Source organism: Xenia sp. Carnegie-2017, unplaced genomic scaffold, assembly GCF_021976095.1.
Source record: "Xenia sp. Carnegie-2017 unplaced genomic scaffold, XeniaSp_v1 HiC_scaffold_6, whole genome shotgun sequence".
In the NCBI taxonomy this organism is placed as follows: Eukaryota; Metazoa; Cnidaria; class Anthozoa; order Malacalcyonacea; family Xeniidae; genus Xenia; species Xenia sp. Carnegie-2017.
Window position 1 is genome coordinate 8,449,891 of NW_025813526.1, and position 26,443 is coordinate 8,476,333.

The window sequence follows — 26,443 nt, forward strand, 5'->3', positions numbered from 1 at the left end:
GCACATTTGTATGCAAAATTAAGATTTATTAACGTCCCAAAATAGGTATCTTTTAGTAGCCCACCAAATTAATTTGTGATTGCCATCAACTTGCCAAAGTGATAAGGGGCTAGTAACCTGATATTTTCGTCTGTGCACTGCTCTAAGATACAAAGCACGAAACAATGCATCCTGTGGATCAACTCTTCACATCATTTCACGAATACTGTCCTGCTGAATTCGCAAACCTCTTGCTAACAGCAATCCTGACATAAGTTGATAACCAAGATTGGGAAACTCGTTCGTTCAGTTTCTTATGACCAACTCGAGATCTTACGTATGGGCAAGTCAGAGGAATCCCCAAACAGACGTTCTTGCCTCACGCGACCGACGTGAAATGAATTAACATCACGTTTCAGCGACGACCGGGAGGCGAAGGAAGTAAACATGGCTTCGCTGGGTATTCAAGAGAAACAAAAAAGTAGAATATGTTTACTTTGACCAGTGCTATTGCTTTAACGCCGTGAGTGGAACAAAACTAAGTGCTTTGAGTTATATTAGGACGATGGCTAGTGTCATCTGGATGATATTGCCAGTATTTTTGACTCGAAAGTTTCAAGCAACAGCCAATATTACAGGAGGTTTATTGAAGTGTTAAATATTTGCATTTGTTATGCCTAAAGCAACACAAGTGCAGCCTTCACTTTTTAATTCAGATCTTCCGTCACGTGGATAAGCATTAATTGTTTTAATACATGTCTATTTTTTTTAGTAAACCCATGATTTGGAGTTCTTTGCATGATGACTTGTTTATTCGTAAGATAATTATGTTTGAGACATGGAATTTCAAGAAAAGTTTACCTGAACGAGAGAATTGTTAGAAAAATATAGCAGAAAGTGTGAATCAAATTGCTGATCTTTCGTTCAAAGTTGATGACAGATCTGTTAGACTGCTGGAGAAAAAATATAAAAAAAAATGAATTGGATCGAGCATCGGGGATTGCACCAGAGGAAGAAACTGATATGAAAAAGGCTTGCGTGAAAATGTAGAATTATTTAATTATAGTGATATGACCAGGCTATTGGAAAACGAGAAACAAAAAGAGGCAACTGACAATGAAATGCAGCAGGCAGGAGAGCTTCGGTTGCAATCTCTTTAAACGGTAGGGGAAACCTCCAAAAAGAAAAATAGTGATAGAGATGAGACAACACCAAAGAGAATTCGGAGGTCTGATGATACCATAAATTATCTGAGAGAGAAAAGTGAGAGAGAAATGCATATGCGACAACAAGAATTGGAGCTCATAAAAACAGAACTGGGGGAGAAAAAGACAGAATCTCAAAGACTATACCAGGTGATTATGCAACAATATGAACAAAATCAAACTTTGCTGCAGCAACAACAACAAGTTAACCTTGCTTTGATACATGTTTTAGCAAAGCATAATGAGCTTAAGTAAGTTTTTAATCTTGTGATTTCTATTTATGTTTTTGTTGGATAAATTTATGAGAAACTTTGTGAACTGTTGATATTAACACATATTTTTAAGAAATAAGGCTGTAAACATGAATATTTCATGATGTCCATTTAAGGAGTTGATAAATTAATAATGTAAACAAGCTATTGTATTTTTGAGGCAGTGGGGGCTAACTTGAAGGCCTTTGGGAGCCTATTACCACCCTGTATGTATAAAATATGTCTTAAAATATGTCTTGATCAAAAATTATTCAAATGTTTTTTTCATGTGGTTTTTTCATATAATGTAAATTCAGACAAACATGACATAATCATCTCAAAGAAAAGAATTAGATGTCTTCAATTGAAATATTCTTGAACTAATGTTGGCTTACACTCAAAGTAGTTGAAAGTGGTTTAGCCATAAAAGCAAGACCTTGTATTTAGTAGAAGAACACATACGATGTACATCTTACCCACAGCACTTAATTGAATATTCAGATTTTTATGAAAATTTAAAAAGTTGAAATAGATTATAATATCACCAAACACCCATTCGACAAAGGTACGAACAGCACTCATAGCTTTGTTCCAGCTCTTCTGCTGTTTGATTACTTGTGCCACTCTAAATAGTGCTTGAAGTTGCAGACGTAGGGTGTAAGCAGGATCACCGTAAATGCAAAGAACAGAACCATCAGGTGCTCGTGATTGTTGTTGAAGGGATTCCTATAATGCTGATCTTGTAAGCATGGTGCTATCCTGTCGTTTCCCTTCCACAGGTCCATAAAGATTAGCACACAATCCATTAGGTGCAATGACATACTGGAATTTTATTGCATGTACTTTTTTGTGTCCATTGTATGTCCACCACCCTTTGGTGTTAACCTGGTCGACACACTTCTTTTACCGTTCCATCTATAAATCCCCAACAATTTGCAAAGGTGCACCATGATTTTCAAAGGTGATCATGAATTTTCTGACCATATTGTTGTAAGTTTGCTGGTGAAAGCCATTCTTATTGGAATGTTAGAACTAAATAACCCCAACGTTCAAAGACAAAGTTCATGGCGAGGTTGCTTATCATTGAAAGTTGTGGGACAGATAGGGCAAACCTAGGCCTAAAACCCTGTTCAAACGAGCGCAACATTTGCATCCAACATCCCCCAACTTTGTTGTGATATAATGTTGGCACCGTTTGACCACTATTAAAAATATTGTTGGGTGATGTTCGATGATGTTGGATGATGTTGGACAATGTTGGATGACGTTTGACGCGAGTCAAATTTTCATCCAACATTTTATGCTAATTTTTACGGTGGCCCATAAGGGACACGACTTCTTTATACAAAACCAACCCAGTCTCTTCCTTAAATTAACTCTATACGCTAATTGTGAAAATACCCTCAAATTGACTCTATAAGTCAATTTGAAACCTCCATTCAAAAAACAGGCCTGGTGACATGAGTCACTCCTTTGCCAGTTGCCAAAATGAAAAAACAAAAAAACTTAGCGCGCGCCATTTTGTTTTGTTATTGGAGCGAAGATATTTTACAGTACACTGTATCAGTATTTTTATGAAATATTAAACACATCGGGGTTTCACCTCTTATTTATGCAATCACACATGTCTCATAAACGCATTAAGCTGAGTAAATCAACGATTGATGAGCAGCTGCTGTCTGCAATAAGCAATGTCAATGCTAATACAAATAAAGGTGTTCAAAGTAGAAGTAAAACTGTTAAGAAGAAAAATGCCAGTAGAGATATAGTTCTTCAAAGAAACGAAGATGGCGAACGGATTATTCATAAGCCGAGGCAAAGCACTCCGAGCAATAGAAATACACAAAGAGGTGTGTGCTGGGGAAATAATACTTTTATCAAAGAAATAGAAGCATTTTAGATTTTTGTGTAACTGGTATATTACATTTTTATCTTACTTGTTGTTATCACTATCATAGATGAGGAAATGCCTACAACATCGTCCGATTTACGTGATGTTCCACAGGAAATGTTATGTGATGACAGTGTTACTGAAAGAGGTTATTGATTTGATAATACTTCTTACGTCTCAACTTTACATAACAGAAGCAAAACGCTTGTGCTGTCCAGGCCACTGCATCTATACATAGTTTTTTATATTTTTATACACATGTGACTGTGTTTTAAACACTTCAATGTACTCTTTTTATAATTGTGTCATATTTTAGAAAAAAAAATAGGAAAGGAAACAGCTTTACGTCATAAAATCATTTCATTTTCATTTTAGATCTTGAAGCCATTCTTGAAAGCTGTCAGTTGGTTATTGGAGAAGTGGATACTGGGCCATCTGCTTGGCAAAAAAGAATGGAAAATCGAGAAGAAAATTGGGAAAGTATGAGGGAAATAATATTCAATATCACTGTGTCATTAATTGCTCCTCCTTTATCTGCTATGAAGTGTTGTAGATGCAATGAAAATGAAGCTGTACTGAGATGCAGACAATGTGGTGTGTTGATGTATATTTGTTGAGAATGCGATTATGATGTCAATGAGAATAATCCTCTCCATGATCGAGAAGTGCGGTTGGATGGTTATTTTCAATATATCAAGCCAACACAATCCATTTCATCTGATGGAGAGGTTTGCAGTATTGGTAAGTATAATGTACATACTATTGAATTATATATAAATATTTGGTTTTTTTTGTTGTGCCCGATATGAGAGAAATGTTTTTCTGTGATAATGCTGTTTTCTTTGTAGATCGATCATGTCCCATCCTTTACCCATGTCAGTTGTAAAATGAACCCATGATCAAAACTACCAACAGCTCTCTTGTGATTATGATCACTTGTGAAGGTGAAAATGTCCTTATGCAATTTTTTTACAGAGTCCAAATAACAATTTTTGATATATGGATGTACATATGATGCATCTTATTAAAATGGGATTTGTTAGGGGCTCATTATCTTAGTCACATTTAGAAAAGTACATAGGCAGCAGGTTGGATTATACACTAATTCATAGACTTTAGATTGAAACTAAAAACTTCAAATCATTGATGAAGTTGCTGGCTTCTTATGAAACCCCAGGATTTGATTTCTTTGAAGTGCATATTTTCAGCACTGTACTGGTCATTTTTGATTATATTTTGTCTTCAACAGAACGATTTGATTTTAATTGGTTCACAGTACATTGCTCATCTTGTCAATGGAAGTGGTCACCAATTTCTGTTGACAGTATAATTGAGAGTGGCTGGTGGCCTGGTAGCCCTGAAAATTTTCATTACATATTTAGTCAAGATGTCTTTAATTTGTGGGATGCATTTAGAAAGAGGATGCCTGGGTCATCACAATCTGCTTTTGTCAGAAGTTTGGAAGATATTACCAGCTCTAGAGGAAGGGTGATTATTTTTTATGCTATCTACATATCTTAGTTAGTGTGCTTTTTACTTTGTGTATATTTTTTGTCTTGCAAACCAAAAGCTACAAGACGTAAATCTTGGTTTCAAAATAATCCTTTATTATCATTTCTTTCTGTGAATTTTGGTAAATGCTGAGAAGTCAAGGAAAATGTGTTTAAAATTTGTAACAAGCACATGTCAATTTTTGTAGGCTTCATATAATATGTATGTTTGAAGTATGAGAACTATATTATAGTACAGTGGGGTTTTGCATAATCAACAAATAGTATATAATTGTGCTATGTTTTGATGTGGAACTGGTTTCACTAGGAAAATGTTATCAATCCAGTCACATTCAGAAAATCATTTGCTGAATGGAGCTATTGCCAACATGAAATTGACCTTCTTCATGAGCAGACATGGAAAAATTGCCCTCCTTGTAGTATTGATCAACATTCATGTCATATTGATGGAAATCAAAAAGTGTACAGATTCAGCAAAGTACCAAGGTTTGTGATATAGGATGGCGAACTCTCAAACTTGTAAAAATGGAATTACCCTTTGTAAACGATTCAGATACTTTTATGTTTTAATAAATTGAACCAATTTAACAAATCCAAGAAAAAGAACTACTGCTCATGTTTCATTCTTTACCTGCATTGTTGGGTTTATGAGTGCTTGTGTTCTAAATTGATAACTTACTTTTACCACAGGGGTCCAGTCCAGTGTTATTATCGTGATGTATTGATTGCAAACTATAGTTTTGTGGATTCTCATTTAAAAAGTCTTGGTTCAAAGTCAATTCAGGTAATGTGTTATGAAGTAGGATTGAAAAGTAGTAATCTATTATTAGGTTAAAGCATTTTTTTTAGAATGGAGATAATTCTTGTGGCGACACCCATTGGAAAGCAGCAAAAATGCTCTCCAAATCAAAAAAAACCAAGACGAGACTGGACTTGAAGTTGCTGGATGCAGGCATTCGATTGCTCAAGCTACTTTGAACATGTTCAGAAGAGAAATTTATGGCTATGCTCACTACTTGCATATGAATTTTTACAACCACATAAAGTTAAATATATGTGGGAAGATATTATATGCAAATATTGGCCTTGGGCTCTACGTGTTACATCGGAAGAAAATCAAAATGCGCTAAAAAATATTGCACCAGCACTGTCTATAATGCATGGGAAATCACACAGTGGGTCATGTCAGGTACGTTACATACGTATGTTATGATTGTTTACCCAATAACTCATAAGCTAAATACCACATACCCCGACGATAATGCTCTATTAAAGATTTTATGAGACAAAACGTGCTTTTTCAAACTGTAATAATACTGTATTTCACGTAACTAAACCGTGGTTACATAAATCTGAAATGGGTTGTCTTGAATAGATGATTCTTTTCACACTTTTTAGGTTATTTGGAGCGGAAGATGGCAAAGTGGTGCGGCAGCAACTGCTGGCGAAGAAGTTGAGCAAATAAATTCGTATTTGTCTAGACTTGGCTCGACTACTAAAAATATGACGGCCTCCGGTGAGTATTATTTTCTTATCTGTATATCCACTCAGGTTTTTTGGTCGATTAAGTCCACGAACTAATGTGCGCATTAATGGTTGTACGTATTAAGGACGAGAAGAATGCATTACTGAACACCTTTTGAGTTGGAACAAGCGAAAAATTTTAAACTTGGCAAAATCACTTGTTATTCGAATGAAAAAGGTTACAAGTTGTATATGTCTTCAGTTAATTGTCAAAATTATAGCTACGTACGTGTATAATATGAAATGAATTTACAGTTCATAGTTGTGTATAGGTCTTGCTTGAACCCAATACGTTTACGGCGCTAATATGATTATTTTTCACTGTTTTTCATTATGTGTACTTGTATTTCGAAGACCGAAAGGAAACTTTCATCTGCCAGGGAAGATTTTGTAAAGTTAAGAAGCGAACTTAATGTCCAGGATTCAGACTTGGACGACTCGATAATGCAGTGGAAAGAAGAAGTTCAACAATTTGCGAGAGGTATACCTCTGTTATAACATTGTTTTCTTTCAAATATTTTTAGAAACATGGTTTAGTATTGAACATTTCTGTACTTATGGTTGATTTTTGTTCAAACATCATTTAAAACGAAGCTATATGAAATAATTCCTGGCCTGGCTCAAATTTTTATGTTTGGCAATTGTTATTTTTAACAATTCATTTTACCCCCGGAAAATATATAGCTATACAGTATTGTATGGAGTGCTTAGTATTTACGTAGATAAATTAATATTTTTTGTTGTTTCTCTAGAACAACAAATTGGAGTTTCTTCGTTGAAAGGTGCCGCCGAAGAGTTCTTCCTTTTGCATCAAACTGTTGAAAATGCTCAACATTTGGAGAATTTTGTACGAGCCAACGATGATCAAACGCAGACATTATTGGGTGATAGGCGTTTCGTTTATAACGCTCAAAACAAGGTGAAACAACTTGAACGAAATGCAACAAGATTGCTGGAATTGAATAGACAGCTTTTAGATGGACATGTGACAGAGGAGCAGCTTCTTGAGCAAGGAAAGTCGCAGCTGGCAAAAATTACAGTAGCGAAGCTGCAGAAGAGATTAGAAATGTTGTATTTTTCAGTCACTAGACGCACAAAAGAAATAACTTCTCCTGCTGGTGAGTTTTGTTGGGTTTTTTTATGAGTAACTGTAAGCATTATTTTAAAGTTTGTTACAAAATATAAGTGAGTTAGATTTTAGATGTAGGCGACACAAAATGCAAAATATGGAACTGTTTAATTCGAGATAAATTGTGCTTTATCTAAAAGTAAACGGGTAAATACCATTTACACCATCCTCGTAGAAATATGTAGACTTATATTTATGGGCCACCCTTCACTTATTTTGTGCAAAATTATTTCAAAGCATTTTGCCAAATTGCTGTAAAATTGCGATTTGTCGTTGTTACGTATATTATACATGTACGTACTGTAGATTCTAGCAGACGAAGGTCTTCCATGAGAAAGAAATGCGCTGAAGAGAAGTCCGAAATAACATCCACAGTAGAAGAGTTAAATTGCCTCTCAAGTCTGTGTGGTCTTCCTACGACAAGTGCGGAAGAAGTCATGTCTGGATATTTTGTTTGGTCGTTTAACCAGTGTGACATAGATAGTACGACTTCACCTGGTGTGTAAAAGAATAGCAAATATAGTTCTATGTATATTGTGACGTCCATGCTCGCTTTTAGTTTCAACTATTTTACTTAACAATATTTAGATATACCTGTGCGTTTCAAGGCACAAATTGTCGATAAGTACATGTTAGTTAAAAGATTGGAAGAGGAAAAAGCACTTCTGAACATGGAGATGAAAAATTATATGATTTATTATTTGGAAAACGTTTTGCCTCTCCTTTGTGAAAGAAAGAGAAGATTAAAGATAGGATAGGTATACAGATAAATGTTCGTATTATGTTAAAACAAGCTTAAAGGTTGCGTATTTATATACTGTGGAATGTAATGTACATGCGTTTAACATATTTTGCAATTATTTTTTTAGTATTTACAAATAATGTTGATGAATCTGATGACTATTCTTTCCTTGAAACAGAGGTCAGATAAGTAGTGAAAATGACACCAATCTTTTAAAATACGAACATACTTATTGACATTATTATGTTTGTTTTATAGAGCTTCCTTCTAGATGAATATAAACATCGCTATTGTGTGCGAAAGACACAATGAAGACTCTGCATGGTTGTCTCGCCATCACAAACTGTGGAATTGCATTTGCCAGAGTGCAGTTGAAAAAAGGTTTTCAATACTTTCACGACTTAGAACAGTCCATAGTCAACGTATACGGTAGTGACAGTGAATCAGACTGTAGCGATGAAGATGACGTTCGTGAAGATGACGTTTATGAAGATGTTGAAGAAGAAGATGCATATAATCCGTAGTATTTTGTTGCTGAAAGCTGTGCTGTCCCATTTTTGCGTGCAATTTTTATAAATAGAAAATTATTTGCATGTTGCTCTTTTTGTAAATAAAATGTATGCACATACACTTGCAAGTATATACATCTAAGAAGATACACGCATTTGTAGTTGTTCAGTGCAAACGGCTTATTTTGCAGCAATCTATGATCTACAGATTGCCCTTTTTCGCAACACAAATTGTCTTTTTCCTTGATATTTAGATTTCTGATTCCTCTGTGATAGATTTATTGATTAAACAGTCGCTCATTCTCACTCACGTAACCAAAAAAGCTATGAATGGCTACCAGTCACTAGCTGCTATACTGGTTCAATTCCAGTACATACTTCTCAAGAAAATGGTTACTACGTACATGTCTATATCACAGACACCCTGGATGTGATGAAGCCATTCACCTTTTGCAGCTGTTATAAGTTTTTTGTTAAGAAAAGTGATTGAAAACATGTTTCATCAAGATTGTAGACATTTTTGTTTTAAATTTGGTTAATAAATTGTGCAATTGGTACTTAACTCCATGAAAGCAGCCTTAACCGGTTTTCCTACGATGAATGACAAGTAATACGTCACCAATTGCTTTATAGAACGTCAAAGTATGATGTGGGAATGCCGTATGCAGAAAAAGTCGTTTGATGTATGTTATAAACTGTATAATAAACACAATATTCTTACTATACGTTATAATCTTACTTTTATGTTTCCATTGTTTCTTCTTTTGTGTTACACTCCATCTATATAATAGCGGACAGTAAAAACTTGTGACGTCGTTGTGACGTCGTTGTGACGTTGGTGAAAACACTTACTGTTTACAGCCTATGGATTGTGTACATAGCGTATATAGCCTATATAGTGTATATGGCTATATAGCCTATATAGTCCATATAGTGTGTATAGCCTATATAGTGTATATATGTATATAGCCTATATAGTGTATACAGTGTATATAGTGTGTATAGCCTATATAGTGTATATATGTATATAGCCTATATAGTGTATACAGTGTATATAGTGTGTATAGCCTATATAGCGTATATAGCCTATATAGCCTATATAGTGTATATAATGTATATAGTGTGTATAGCCTATATAATGTATATAGTGTGTATAGCCTATATTGTGTATATAGTGTGTATAGCTTATATAGCGTATATAGCCTATATAGCGTAAATAGTGTGCATACAGTGTATATAGTGTATATAGGCTATATAGTGTATATAGTGTATATATTGTATATAGCCTATATAGCGAAATAGTGTGTATAGCCTATACAGTGTATATAGTGTGTATAGTTTGCATAGCCTATATAGTGTATATAGTGTGTATAGTGTGCATAGCCTATATAACACGTATTGCTTATATATGGTGTGTATAGTAAGAATGTATCAAAAAAGTATATTATGGTAAAAAGTTCTTCGTAACAAGACGCGCGCGGTACAGGGGTACATCTGCAAAAGAAAGTTTCAAAATATGCAAAATGTTATAGTAGTGAAATATCTGCTGGTAAAAGTCCTTCAAAACAGGCCTTGCTCGCGAAAAATTTTCATGGAAAAAATAATTTAATTATCTTGAGTCAAAATATGGAAGAGGTTGTGCAAGCTATCTTAATTGCAAGCAATTTGAGGCAAGCGCTGGCCAACGCAAGATCTTTAAAACACTTGAATTTTTTTTTGCTTTTTCTCATTTCACTTACCTTAGGAATTGGCTTCTTAATCTCATTTTGTACTTTATTCAATTTGCAAATAAATCATTACCAGCTGTACCAGAGAACTTTAAAATACACATGCGTATCTTATTTTATAGAAACTTTTCCAAGAGTCTACTTTTTTGATACACCTGGAATATAGTTCGTTGGTTGTTGGCGTCTTAGTGTTTTTTTTTGACGCAACATTTGATGCTTTTTTCTGAATTTATTATGCATCTCCATTGAAAAAACTTTTAAATCGTCTTATTTTTGGGATTAATAGGTGAACAACACTTGAATAAAATCGTGTACGTGTGTTACATAAATATGCGAAAAAAAATGCGAAAGATTTACGTAGCTATATATTGTGAGTAAAATCATCTGGTCCAGCAACAAATATTCTGTCAACTGGCCAAATGTAAGACTCGCCAGGTCTTACGACATCTTCGTCGATTGGATCTGGAAATGGTGGAGCAACGGTTTTCCCCGGTACCACACTAGTAAAAAAGACAGACAGGTAGCCGGGAGTCACGGGCCGATTATGCACCTTCGACATTCCTGAGACACATCCAAAACTACACACTACACCATTCTCGTTGGCCAATGCTAAAACAGTTCCTAAGTGTACATAAAACAATTTAAATTCAAGACATAGCCATTTGCTTCATTGATCACTCTTTATGACAGAAGAAATATTGCTACACATCATCCGCATGTACGTAGCTGCCATAGAACCAAATCAAGTTTTAACATTTTAAAGCTAAAAGTAGTCGTGTGTGTTAGGACATGCTTATTGTTGTGAAATGTGTTCCATGTTGATGACAAAATTAATCAACAAAAGATCGAACTTGTTTTGCGACAACCTAAAAACTTATAAGAAACTAAAAAATCAACCATTCTAATGATAACACCTATGTACACTATTCCTGACCTGTGCTAAAAGTTGCTGTAGGGACAGATGGAGCAGTCGTTTTAGATATGGCAGACACAGATGTTGTAGCGACGAAGGATCTTGAAGAAGAGGAAGGAGAGGTTGAAACAGATGAGGAATTGCCGATCAAGGTACATCCACTGGAAGAGGCCAGAGTGGGATTAGTGCTAAAAGAATCAGTGACGACATTTGTATTGGTATTTGCAGCAGCAGAGAGGAAGAAGGATTCGAAAGTTGCGGAAATCGTATTAAAATGACGATCTTTGCGTATAGGATTGAATGTTGAAACAGCGCTAATAACTGGAAGAGAGGTTGTAACAGAGCTACAAAGAGTTACAGATGAAGATGCTGAAATAGAAGGGGAAACAGAAAACTACACGGAAGGGGAAGTAGAGGCAGGGATAGTATTCGTAGATGAAAGATCTGCAGATTGACTATCTTCATTTCTATCTTGCCATAACTTCTTCATCCCAGTTTGAAACAAGTTTCTGGCTAATTTTCCAATTACACCACTGCTGCTAATAAAATCTGTCGCCAAGCCAGGAGTTACAGTCTAATCTCAGACGGTTGGACCTCCAGTGGTTGATGGGTGATAATACATTACACCACATGATAACCGTGGTTCTGATGAAGAGTCTGAGCCTACAAAAAAAGTCCAATTCCGAAACCAATCAAATTATACATTGATACTTTAACATCTGCTCCAATACCCTAAGATATACATTAAAGAACACATATCCAACCCTTTTCATCAGCAACATTTTCTGTCTTGTCGTGGTCGAATATTGTGCTATTGACACGGAAGAAGGCCTCTTTGGAATGAGCTGTCCACAGTTAGAACATCGCTTACATGCATTGCCCACCGCAGTAGAGCAATTACTACATATTTTCTTTCGAGAGGTTGTCTAAAAAAATTTTAGTCCCCTATAACATAGAAGTGCACCACCAATTTGGTAAAAATTATTTTTTTCCAGAAAATTACTGTACAAACCTTTCAGGCAATTGGATGTATTTTATAGGAAGCAATAATTGCATTTATACACGAATATTACAAAAATTTAATACTACAGATGTGAAGATACAAGACAAACAGTAACAAGTTGTGTGATTCCTTTACCACGGAAACTAGTCATCGTAAAAAAGTAAATGGTTTGAACCCGGGAATATCTTTACATGTTTGCAGATGTAGATCATCCAGGTCAGTAGAGTCCTGAGGACTGTTTTTGTTGTTGTTGATTTACGTTTCGACAACCTTAGCAGTCGTCATCTTCAGAGTCAACCTTAGAAGGACTGAAGATGACTACCTCTAAGGTTGTCGAAACGTCAGTCAACAACAACAAAACAGTCCTTCTCATAACTCTACTGAACTGGACGATCTACATCTTCAAACATGAAACTAATCACATTATTTACGTAACCTTTAAGTGCAAGAAAACTGTGTATTTTTAATCCCCAGTTTCAGCAACACGCATACAATTGAAAACACAATTTAAACACAATAAAAGCAACAATTCAAAACACAGTTTTAATACACATTGTACGCTTCATAGACGTTTGATATATGATAAACTTTTGCTACATGATAATGATGAGGGGGTAGAATAGCACAAGAACATTAATTATATGTGTGTCGTTGAGCCTAACCTAATAAACTGTATTCCCTGCATTGTACTAACTAATTTATATGTTTTCTTGTTGAGTTGTTGAACAAAGTAATTGCTTTTAATTTCTTAACTACAACAACAGGTCATCATTTCAATTTCCTTTAGTTTTAACATAATTCTTAAATATCAGTTCTTTAATTAAAAAATTAGATTCATGCATATTTGATTGAAAGCAATGGGTATATATATAGTGTATAAAAAAAATGCTTATTTATCATCAGCTGACAATTAGAATTTGTATGATTCAGCAGTAGCTGATTCTAAAAAACCTGAAAGTATATACAATAATACATGCATATATATTGATGCTACTGCAATTGCAAACACCCTTTTTTATACACACCTTAGATGAAAAAGTCAATTGTGCATGAAATTGTTCAAACATCAAGGAAACTACCATATACTGTTTTACTTTGTTCTTTTGTGAAATTAATATGCTGATTAATTTTCAAATAGAATGACTCACAGATGCATATTTTCCAAAATTGCAATCATCAGAGTTGTCTCGACAATGCAAATTCGTTGGAATGTGTACTATTCATAAGTGCAGTTGTGCCTGAACGTGTTTTTTACAGTAAAATGCTTAATTCTATAAATGAATTGCTTTCAAAGAAACCACTTGGGCACAAGTGCATGTATGAATAAATCAGCACCCCACCTCATTAATGTCCAGGATGGCACTGATAACCATCAAATCAAATGTTAGCAGAGGTAGCATAGCATAACAAGCTTGCAAGTTTTACTCTTGCAATGTAAATTTCCAAACCTTATCAATATCCATTTCTTTTGAAATCTATTCTTTACACAGTGGATATGCTGCATACATACAGCAAATTTACATAAAAATCACTGGTGTATTCACCCCACGTCTTAAGTCTAGTTATGTTAACTCCTATGTTCTCATTTACAGTTAAAACAATAGATCTCAATAGAAATGAAATAATGATGCTCTAAAATTTATGGAGCAGGATCACAACTTACAAGCTGGGTATTCCACTTTTAGACTCACTGCAAAATTAGGCATGTTGAAAGCATCAATGAAAGTTGGTGCACAAGCTATTTATATTGCTGAGCTGTTTTGTGTTTCTGTATATGTAAGCTCTAAGAAACCTTGGCCAACAATGAAGTAAAAAATTAATGCATGTTTTAATCCAGAAGAAACAATTATTTTAAGAACTTAGCATGGCAAAACAAGCACTCAAATGAATACCAGCTCCCAAAACTATTGAGATTGCTATATCACTGTTGGGCACAATCATTATGACTCTAGGATGCTATAACACTTCTCGTATTTCATTTGCAATAAATATTTGATGAACCTACAAATTTTTTTGGAAGATACACCAACATATTCTGTATCATCTAGTTGTAGTACATCAAGACCTATAAAAAATGATGTTTAAAAATTAAAATATTGTAATTACTAATTAACAAACTTCACAAATAAATGAGCATGTGATATCGAGAAAAACATACTGAGGAACAGCAAGGTAACAATGCCAAAGGTTTTAGTCCAACTATATAATTTTTACATTGAACGTGAAAATACCCTTCTTTTTGATGGTAAACAGTTTACAGTGTTTAACTTGCCAGATGGAAAGTCTTGTACACACTTACATATGTAAATTGTTATAATTTAACTTGTCAAAGAAAAAATATGTACAACATCAGATTGACATGTATTTGGCAGGTGATCACAGCAATATGATACTGGCAGCTATTCAAGTTAACTTGAAATAACTTTCTTTTTCAAAATATAAGTCTTTTGGACAAAATTAATTTACTTAGTACTTAAAACATTGTAATCTTGAAGCTTATTTGTTTTATACAATCAATATTCGCTCAAGGTTACCTTAACTTGTGGACTGTTTCTGTCAGTCGGGTGTAGCTAACTAAGCTAAATCATATCACTCATATGTGCATGCTATTGTTAGTTTAGTAAAGTAATTTCTATCTGTAAATAGTGTACTAGAGTTGATGTTTGCTCATTAAGATGCATTTATGACCAAAAAGAGAATGGATAAGCACTCTTGTTTATCTTTTCAAAAAGCAAGCAAAGTATAGGTCTCCAAAAAGATAACATAGCCTTCAATACATAAATTAGCCACTGGATTGGCCTATGTATTTCAGTATTTGTAATTTTATAACTTAAGTGTAATGTGTAAAATTACTTGTAAAATCACAATTAGCGTATAGAGTTAATTTAAGGAAGACACTGGGTTGAAATGGCAAATACCGGCTCTAGATGTCAAATATATCAAATTCTTACAATTCAAAATGGCGGCGGAAACCACAAAGTGAAACTTGTATAGCAAAAGTGAGGCCTTTAAATGGCGCGTTTTTGTAGCGAATGTGGCACGGAATTTGCTAATGAGGCAGCAAAATACTGTCATAACAGCGGGAAACCAACATCTGCAGGTAATAAAACGTTTCTTCTTAAATTTTTTGTATTATGAATCAATAGAATCATCAATTATGAATTGTGCGTAAATATTATTGTGGTTATGTAAAAGATTCTGAAAAACTTATAATGTATTTTCATTTTACATGTTAATAGGGCAAATTTTGCGAAAGGCTAATAATTTTAATATGCATTTATACACATATTTCTCTTTGATGCATTTACATTACATACCACCAATATTTCCTTTTTAAAGTTTTTCTAATCAGAAAATCTACCTTCAACACCAAGCATTAATGAGCCAACATTATCATCCAAATCAAGTTCAAGTTTGCTGTTGCCAAATGACTCCACTAGACCGATGTCAACATTAACGTTCGACGAATATCGGAAAAGAAAGCAAGTGAGTCGAGCTAAGAAAATTCTATTGTGTAAGAAACCAAAACAACACGAGGATGTTAAAATTCAAGTTGTCGTCGTAGAAGTTGAAGGTAAAAGGTTAAAAAGGCTGAAGGGAAGAACACTACCCCTAATTGTCTCATCTCAATGTAATGCAGCTGACTTAATGAAGGCTGCAATAAATAAACATTCGAAGCATTTTAGACAGTTCAATAAGTATACTTCCTACGCTCTTCTCTATCCAGACCATTCTATTGTACAGAAGTTACCTTGCAGTGCAGCAGAGTTTGTATTGAGTGAGTACAAACAGGAGTTAGGAAAACCCTACTCAAAAATATATTTTTATCTGTGTGCTACAAAAGATTTGGACAGAGTCCAGGATTTTCCAGATTCAGACTCTGATGAGTATGACTATGATGCTCAAAATAATGAAAAACAGAGATAATACAACTGGAAAGTTTAACTAAAATTTCTGATACTTGCAATAAAATGGTGGTCAATGAAGATAGTGAGAAAAAGGAAGCAACAAAAGTAAAAATCTTTATCGATATAAGTGATGATGATGACAAAAAATCTCCTCCGTCATCTGCAGAAACATCATGTCCAACTTGTTTTTGCATGTTTCCTTTTAATGAAATTGAGGCACATGCAGACATTTGTGCTGACAAGTGGATAGACACAATTGGATCAATAAAAGATGATCCTTTTCATACATCTGTCGAAAATGATGATTTTTCCGAAACATGTGATGATAGTAATGTGAATACGGTCGAAATGAAAAAGAAGATGAAAGATTTGATAGCTGAGCTTGCTGAACATGTGAACCCTATTAAAATCCGAATTAATGTGAGGCGAAAATCAGTTTTCAAAGACTATTTGGAAATTTCAAAGAAACAATGGTTCAATAACAAGCAGTTGCTGAAAGTAACATTTGTTGGAGAGCCTGCAATTGATGATGGCGGACCTCGTCGGGAATTTTTTTCTGGTATACATGTTTCAGTTGCTTATCAGACCTGCAAATAAAATGAATCAATTTGCATATTTGTTGCTATCAATACATTACTCACTAAAATGTTTGTGTTATATTTATAGAGGTTCTTCAAATTATTCAACAACAACTGTTTAATAATGGGATGCCTTTACCTGACATGGCAGCGCTTGGGGTTGACAAGTTTAAAGTAGCAGGTCAACTGATGGCTAGTTCAATTGTGCAAGGTGGACCAGCACCGTGTTTCTTTTCAGACAAAGTTTATGCCTATATGACTGAAGGTATTTCAAGTATAACAACTGAAGGATGGATTCCAGAAGTAAAGAATATTACGCTTGTTGAAGCTATAGAGAAGGTAAAACTGAAAAGCATTCTTTCATGTTAAAACACAATGTTTATGATGGTCATGAATTCTAAGTGTTTTATGAAATTAATTTTTATTGGCGTACAGATTACAAATTGTTCAACTGACGAACATTTACAAAGTGTGTTGCAAGAAGACGTCATGTTGCATGTTTTGCAACAGATTCACTACAGGGGAGTGCCATCAAGAGAATCATTGCAATCTGCTAAAAACATCTTAAGGTACGTTATGTTTAAATCTTTAAAAACGAAATGATTTACAAATTCTGCATAGTGTAAGTCATTAACCCTTTAAGGGCCAACTTCTTTTCGTTTGACTTTAACATGGCTTAGTGATTGTGACAAATACGATCTCAAAGAGTTTTACTACCCTTTGAGCACGACAATCTTTATTAAGAATTTTAACTAAACGAAAGTAATTTTCAATTCCATATTTTTAATAAAGTACATATTAAACCATCCCAGACACTGTTAATAAATTGTATTTGATGTTTGACTTTTACGTTAAGATAATACGTGGTCCCCGACACACTCACGAATTCTTGCCATTTTCTGTGTAAGTAATAAATGCCAAAATTCTTTACATTAGGGCCCAACTTGGTCGTGAAATTGGAAAGACTAACAACAAAAAATCAGGACAAAGTTTGAGAGAAAATTATGTATCCACCTGGGTGCATTGGGAACGTCTTCAGTTTCTGCAACCGGTAATGAATGCTGGGAAAAGTAGAGATAACCTGCCATTCACAATGTCACAGTCAAAGGACTCATCCACCATCTTAGTCAATGACTCTCTTAATGAAAGCTTCAATTCAGAGTCGATCATATCATCGTGTTCCACTTCTTCCACCACTTCTAATACAGCAAGGATGCGGTCCCAAACGGAAGAAAGAAAAAAAGGAGCTCCTTGAAACTTGTATTGAAGTTTTAAAGGAACCCACTCACACTGCAAATGACACAAACCATTGTTCCTTTCAATGTATGTAGCAGATAAGTTAAAAACAATGGATGCAAGAACCAGAACAGTTGCAGAGAAGCGCATCCATGATATTCTCTTTGAAATGGAAATGAATGGTATTGGACCTTGTCATCAACAACAAGGATTTAATGTTCCAGTTCAAGCAAATGTTAGACAATACTTCACTTCTGAAAGGCATGATGGACATTCTGTTCCATACTTACCAGATGCTATTCATTTTAATAGCTAATTGCTCTTTTGCTGTTTATAAACTGAAGGTGGACTTTTTTTAGTTTTATTAATATTTAATTTATTAGTTTTTATTAAGTTACATGGAATGAATGCTAAATCATTTATATTTATTTTGTTGTTCTCATGATACTGTTTAATAAAATTCAGATCATAGTTTAATAATATAGATGTCTACTCTGCATGAGATAACAATGCAGTAATTTTGTTATATCTGTATGTAGTTTAAACTAACATCTGCTCCATTGCCAATCTATGGCACCATCTGTGCAAAAGTATTGCATGAATGATTGTCTGACTTCTTTTGCATTGTTTGTAGAATTGTAACCTGATGAAGGCACACTAATGGGTGCAAATGAAGTTTAGTTATCATGTCACCACTGTCCAGGAACAATATTTCCATTTAAATCTTCAGTGTCATGTAGTCCAACTTGGCAGTAAATATTTTTTGATAAGCTCTTGCGTAAATAGTTATGAAGGCTGAGTTCTGTGTTTTTTATTGATTGGACTGTTTCTGGGGACAATTGAAGAGGTGTTCTTAAGAATTGCCATCTATTTGCTAGAATTCCAAACAGGTTTTCAACTATACGTCGTGCCCGGCAATGCCTGTAATTATATACTCTTTTTTCAACAGAAAGATTTTGCTGGGGATATGGCTTCATCATGAAAGTTTTTAATGCAAAAGCATCGTCTTCTACAAATACATATGGGAGGGATTCTGTACCACTGGAAAGTTGTTCTGGATGGGAAGAGTAATCTGATTTCATACGATAGCCTTTGCCATACCACACTTATTCCAAACTCCTCCATCAGAAATACGGCCGTTGGTGCCAATGTCAGCATATAGACATTTTATGAGTAACTGTAAGCATTATTTTAAAGTTTGTAGCAAAATCTAAGTGAGTTAGATTTTAGATGTAGGCGACACAAAATAAAAAATATGGAACAGTGTTATTTCAGATAAATTGTGCTTGATCTGAAAGTAAACGGGTAAATGCCATCTACACCATTTTCGTAGAAATATGTAGATTAATATTTATTGGACACCCTATACTTATTTTGTGCCGAATTATTTAAAAGGTTTTGCCAAATTAGTGTAAAATTGCGATTTGTCGTTGTTGCGTATATTATATATGCACGTACTGTAGATTATAGGAAAAAAAGATGTTCCATGAGAAAGAAATGCGCTAAAGATAGTCCGAAATAATATCCACCGCAGAAGAGCTAAATTGACTCTCAAGTCTGTGTGGTCTTCCTACGACAAGTGCAGAAGAAGCCATGTATGGAGATTTTGTTTGGTCGTTTAACCAGTGTGACATAGATAGTACGACTTCACAAGGTGTGTAAAAGAATACCAGTTATAATTCTATGTATAAAGGGCTTCTTTGAGTTTAAGGGCGAAAGGAGTGCAAGTAGTGTCTAAGATACGGAACTTTCGCCCTTAAACTCAAAGAAGCCCTTTATATTAAGAAGCGTAAACCTAACCTCAACAAACAAATTCTATCTATATTGTGACGTCCATGCCCGCTTTAGTTTCAACTATTTTGCTTAAAGGAAATTGGCAACGAAAATTTTTATGGCATATTTTTGAACCTTTGTGATGTGTAACAACTAAAATAGAAAATTTTTTTCTCAAAAATATTTTGTTGCTGAGATATTTGCAGCAAAAGTTTTATAAATTCCGCCATCTTGGATAAAATTTTGATAAAATTATCTCGAGCGGTAGTGACGTCATTGGCTGGTGAGCAGTCAAAACAACAATTCAATATACTTTGCCATTGACTGCGTTACAACACATTTAAAGCGTATTTTACGGGTTTTTTTGCTGTAATGGATGACAGACACGAAAATCAACCGGGTGAGGTTCTGCCCTATCAATACGAACCTAAAGTGAAGGCCGAAACTAGTGAAGAAAGCGGTTCCGAACAGGAGAGTGAGCAGAGCGACTTGTCCTCGTCGGAGGATGAAATACATGCTGAATTTGAGAAAGCAAATGCTTAGCGCCTTCAAACTCTTAGTTGGTGTAAGTGTGGACATTGTACTTTGTCAAAAAAGGCAATCGAGTGTTTTTGTTGCCACGAAAAAGCGCTTGAATGTGATGGGTATGAGGCTTTGCTAGGCCAAACAGAAACTCAAGGAGTAAATTGATTGACAACACACCAAGAATTTAGGGACAATATGCTCTCAGAAAGGGTGTTAAAGATACACGTGTGTCGGCATCTTGAAGAAAACTGGCCCCTGTCTGATGAGGATCTAGAGAGAATACACAAGCTGTATCGATTAGTTGCCTATCAAAGATGTTCTAGGTGGATTTTTCAAATTTTGGGGAAGAAACATCGACATTCCAGTGAACAAATGTGCTATATATTAATATAATACTATTATTTTATATTGTGTCATTCAGTGGATGCCAGCCAATGACGTCAGTAATGTATTCCGGCATAATTTAGCATAAGGCTTTTTTTTTCAAAATGGCGGATAAGGATTCAAATTTATGTCAAATTTTCTCAACAGCAAAATTCAAAAGAGACACTAAAACACGAAATTAAGTATTTCATAGCTATCTATGATAAACGTATGAAAAAAAAATTTTCGTTGCCAATGTCCTTTAACAATATTTAGATATACCTGTGAGTTTCAAGACACAAATTGTCGATAAGTACATGGTATATACTTTGTCTCGTGGTAATATCGTAGTTCGTCATCATTCTCATGAAACATAATCGTAAACTTTGAAAAACTTCGGTGAATTTATAACATGTGTTGTACTGAATAGGTAATGTGGATATTAGTTATACGCGACAAGTGGATTACTGAATAGGTAATGTGGATACCTGTAGAATTGCCAATTTATGACTCTGGAGAAAGAAAAGCGAACTTATAACTCCGTATACCCTACGGGTACCAGGAGTAATTAAAGTTCAGACCGGTCTTAAATGCATCTGATGCGCGATATGTTTTTTGCTACCTTGGCTAGCAATATTGTGATACATCACACAACATCACACTATCACACTCGAATAACGTAATGTCCGCAGTGTCGCATTCGTCTTTCTCCCGAAAATACTCGATGAAAACTCTCCTCACTGACAATTTTCTCCATTCCGTTTATTTTTACGTCTTAATACTCTATAATTCGAGCGAAAAAAGTTTGCAAAACGCTTGCAAATATCGAGCAAGTGTCTGTCATTATACTTTTTTATATACAATTTTGCATAAACAATTATGTAATATGTCACCTATAGCAGTGTAGCTAGGTTCTTAGCCAATTGCAATCGAAATTGCATAATATGCATAATAATAGTATTTCCCATGACTTCTGACTGGGAAAAGCCAAAAGTCATTTCTCACTGGATCACTGGGGAAAGCCGAAATCATTTCTGACTACGGAAAGCTGAAAATATGTCGAAGCGCAGGCGTAACAATTGTTAATCGGTTGACGATTTGCGAAAAGATGTCAACGAGGAGCTACATCAAGAATAAGTGGGGTCCAGGATATTAAGTGATATCCAATCTATTAATTTGAAAGTCTGCAATGATATAAATGTTGATGTAATTCTGTTTGTTCTTGTTTTGAAATATGGGTTGTCACTTGTGTGCTCTATTGCCAATGTTGCGTCTTCTTTGCTTGTACTCCCCGTAAATTTACGCCAAGAAGTGTTGGCTTTGGTATGTCCCAATTTAGAAGATGGAAATGTTCTTTTACAGTCCGCTTCTAAATTAAAAGTTCCTAGTACAACCGATAGGAAGTTGCATATATTTACACCTCCATGCTCCAAATGTATTAAGTGCAACAATGACCCTGTGAGCTACAATATGCCAGTAAAAGTTCAGCTACACGATCTTTCTGGAACTACCGATGGAGTGAAAGTTTCGCTTAGATGCAATCGCTGTAATTTGCTTTATGGATATTCCAATTACGGTGATGGGAAAGATGGCTGGATGTTATATCCCGAACAAAGAAAAATGATCGAGGCTACGGATGCCTGTTTTGTTGATTCAACTTTGCTTCAGTGGCAGCTGTCACTTGCGCAAGTTACAATATAATCACTTGATTAATTAATGTTAAAATAGCAAGTAGATTTTACAAATGAAACATGTTTTCTATAGTTGTCATTCGTGGGTATCATTTAACGGTTTTTCTGAAGCGTTTAATGAAGTATACAATGGCAGTAAGAGAAGATATGTTGTATTACTGTTATCACCTTGTTACAGTTTTTGATGGTAAGCATTATTTGCGTTTTATATAAAGATTTTGGAGAGAAACAAGTTACTGCTTCATTTTGTGTCGGCGAGATGGAGAATGAGTTGAGGGAATTGGGGCAACTGGATTTTTTTGGTTTACTTAAAGAAGATGGGGACTCTTCTAGGGTACTAGAACAAATAGACAAAATTAGGGCGAAAAGTTTGTACGAGCATACATCAGACGATTGTTCTGATACTTGCAAAGAGCGCGGTAAGTTAGATGCAATTGTATTTTAAAATTAGTTTAAAAGCTATAAATATATTTTATTGGAAAATCGCTGTGATTCTCATCAGGCTAAGATATTTTCGTAATCAAACTTATAGGATGTGAAAGGCTATGGGTTGCCAATGGAATATGGAAATTAATGTTTCCTCATTGCATTATGCCTAGAAAGGTACTTATCTTAGTTTGATATAACATTACTCCTTTGCTTTTCGTAACTTAATAATATTATATGAAATTGTTTTCAATATTTTGTAAAACGTATTCCATTGCTGAACTATCCCAATGTATGCACTAAGTCATAGAAAGGAAAGGCATTCTGCGAACAGCATGTGCAATATTTGGAAAAAAACTTTCCTAATGTACCCACTAGTGTGCGTGGATTTTTAAGATATTGTGGTGTGAAGCCAAGTAACATAGGTATGTACTACACAATTGTCATGAGTATAATCATGCTTGAGAATAAAGACCGATTTTTCATGATCAATTCGAGATATATTAACAGAGCTTTTACACTTAATCACAACTGCTCTTGCTTTGGTATATAGTATTTTGCAGGGAAATTGGTACCCCTTTCTCTAAATTTATCGATGTGCTCAATGATATGTGTATTACAGAGCTGGCAGAAAATTACTACAAAGAATTCCTCTATTTTATAGGTGAAGAATTGATTGACGACACACGTCTCCTATCTAACAATGACGTGTCAAAAATGGAGTCACAAGGTATATTTGTCTAAAATTTGTTTACTTCGCAATATGAAAAACAGTTTTGCATTGTAGCTAATGTAGTAATATCTATCAGTAAAACCTAAGTTTTCCTACTAACGTAAAAGTGGTCGTTAATGACAGTGTGTTAAAAAGCAGGTTTGTGAATGACGGCAATAATTTCAATTTTTTTAACCTCATCCATATTATATATATGATGAAATTTCAATACATTGGTACAGATAATTAATAACTTATTATTTTTTTAAGATAGAAAAATAACTTTTTATGACCGCATTTGGATTATAGTTATACATGCACGCGTGATGGTGGGGAAAGTGTTACTTTGGATTATTTTGATTTTGCGTGCTTTTTCTTTGCCTTCTCGCACTTTCAATGTTTATAAAAGTGTAGCGTCAAAAGTTTCAGGCCTCAAGTCTCAAAGTCATTCTTTTGTAAATGAAAACCAAATATCTTGACAAATTTCTTGTCGGTTAGAACTTAGAAAGCCTTGTGTAGGTGTTTCATTCTTTTTGAGCAATGCATGGAACAACAAAGCTGTGTATTGTGTGTCGTTTCTAAACACAACTGATAACTAGTACTAACGCTAATTTGTACCATATAGGCAATGCTGAGTTCGTTAATTATGAGCCAGATGCAATTAAAGCTATTTTAAGAGATTGTGTTGAACAAACAAAAACAAAATGCAATAAGGAAACTGGGGGGAAACAAAGACTTCAAAAGTGGTCAAGAGGGCATTTGTTTATAGTTAGAGGATGATGAATAATCGATAAATGGAGTCCTCTTTATAGGTAAGCACAGAGAATGCTTAACAAAAGCGCATCTTCAGAAAAACTTTGTATTTATTATACATTTACATAGCAATTAATTTTTTTCAGATCTGAAATCCCTTCTCAAGTGTTTTTGATAACTCTTTCTTGGCTGCGCATTATGTTAAAGGAAATAAACCCAATGAATTGGAGTTCCTTCTTTTTTCCATATGACAACATGTGCCACCTAGATGGCTTACAAGCAGTGAAAAACGTTTTGCAATGGTCTCAACCATGGGATAAAGCATGGCAGTCAATTAATAAAATAATTGATAGCCTTGATATCAAAAATCACAAAGACGAGAAATGCCTGGAGAAATACAATCCTTTGAGTTTAAAAACTGTAATCCAAATGGAAATTCAATGGCTGCTGAACAGACTTTCGTCTGGCTTTCGAGGTTTAAAAAGATTCTGTGTGCTATGCCCAAAGTGCATCATTTGTTTTATTTAGATCGAATGGTAAAGACATAAACAAATATACTCTTAGATGCTATAAGACTGGTAAAAACCTCTTTTACCAGTCTTTCGTAAGACGGAAAGCTAATTCATTCCCTTTTTATTTAAGCAACTGTAATTGGAGATGAGCAAATATCAATGCATGGTCGATTATCTACAACAAACGAATAATAGTCAATTTTACTAGTATTGAATTGCGTGGTTCATTCAACCTTTATTTCTTTAAAATTTTATTTTATCACTTTATTGATATTTTATTTTTATGTTAAGTTATGTTTTATTTTATCATTTTATTACGTTTCTATTAACCTGTTTTGACTATTAATGCTCATTCGAAAATCACCCCCCCCCCCATTCCCCCCGTTAGGTATCGTCGATTAATCGAATTGTCTCATCTCTAAATATAATCAAGCATTCCTTTGAACAATTTCATCACAATTCCTAGTTTTTTCAACAAGTTATATTGAATAAAAACATACAACATTAGTATTAAAAAATCAAGTTTCATTAAACGTTCAATTAAAATATGTACATATATGCCAGTTAGTGGTCACTTGCTGTTAGTTCCTCCGCAACTTCGACAGAACCTTAACTATTACTATATGTAACTAATGTCTAATTATTTTACCAAGGATCAGTGTCTGGTACAGGTTTAAGTTTCAAACAGAATGAAAAGACCATGTCGTAATAACTGCTTCCTGGACATAAAAAAATTGAAAGAATACCTTCTACGTGTCAATGGTGCCTCAACTCAAATTGATATACTTCTGCAATTTACAAAACTTTATAGCTTATTTTAAACTGTGATGCAATCATTCTTATTTAGAGTGAATTACATACTGAATACTTTTCTCTTTTAATTGACAGAAAAAATCAAAATTATTGGCAGACTGAATTAAATTTCTTTTATATTGGTCATATTACACATAATTTGAACATATCTTTCAAAAACATACACAAGCTCTAACATCATGAATATTTTCTTTTGATCAAATTTTTAATATTAGCTAAAACCCAAGCTAGCACTATGATAATGTACAAAAAGATTTTTGCAAATCAATGCAGGAATATGAAGCATTAATGTTGATTGCTTAACTAGTCCAATTGATAAGTATATCATGCATGAAAAAGCATTCTTTTAAATTCGACGAAATCTCTGAGGGTAAATGTTGAACAAATAGATGAGTGTAAGTAGGAATTGTTTCAAAATCTGAAGTGCACAAATAAAACACTGAAAGTATTTTTATGCTTTTACACTGAGAGTGTTAAACGTCCATCAAGTGAAGTACCCATTTGAATTTCCTTTATATTGGTCATAGTGCAAAAGTGTCACATGTTGACGAAAAACATGCACCAGCTATAAATGAGATGAATATTTTATGCGCCTTTTCATTATTGAACAATTGTCAATAAATGCATGGACAAGATAATGGAAGATGCATTATGATGCATCTTTAAAAACTGCTGAACTTTATTACTGTGGCTGGAAAAACATCATTTTAAGGAAAAAAAACACTTAAGTATAAAAGTTTAAACGTTAAGATGACTGAAAATTATATAA

General features: G+C 34.3%; 1 protein-coding gene and 2 long non-coding RNA genes across 3 annotated transcripts; all 3 read left to right on the forward strand.

Moving 5' to 3' along the window:
- The first annotated feature begins 4,790 nt into the window (after positions 1–4,790).
- On the forward strand, positions 4,791–5,584 carry LOC124458386. Its single transcript, XR_006953149.1, has 3 exons — positions 4,791–4,814; positions 5,145–5,323; positions 5,528–5,584. It is a non-coding gene; the product is annotated as an uncharacterized LOC124458386 (long non-coding RNA).
- A 2,253-nt stretch (positions 5,585–7,837) lies between these two features.
- Positions 7,838–8,222, forward strand: LOC124458385. The gene is made up of 2 exons (XR_006953148.1): positions 7,838–7,988; positions 8,079–8,222. It is a non-coding gene; the product is annotated as an uncharacterized LOC124458385 (long non-coding RNA).
- A 9,483-nt stretch (positions 8,223–17,705) lies between these two features.
- LOC124457067 lies at positions 17,706–18,422 on the forward strand. The gene is given in 4 exon segments (XM_047007359.1): positions 17,706–17,733; positions 17,779–17,996; positions 18,079–18,190; positions 18,193–18,422. Coding segments are annotated over 4 exon segments (588 nt in total).
- Positions 18,423–26,443: the final 8,021 nt, after the last annotated feature.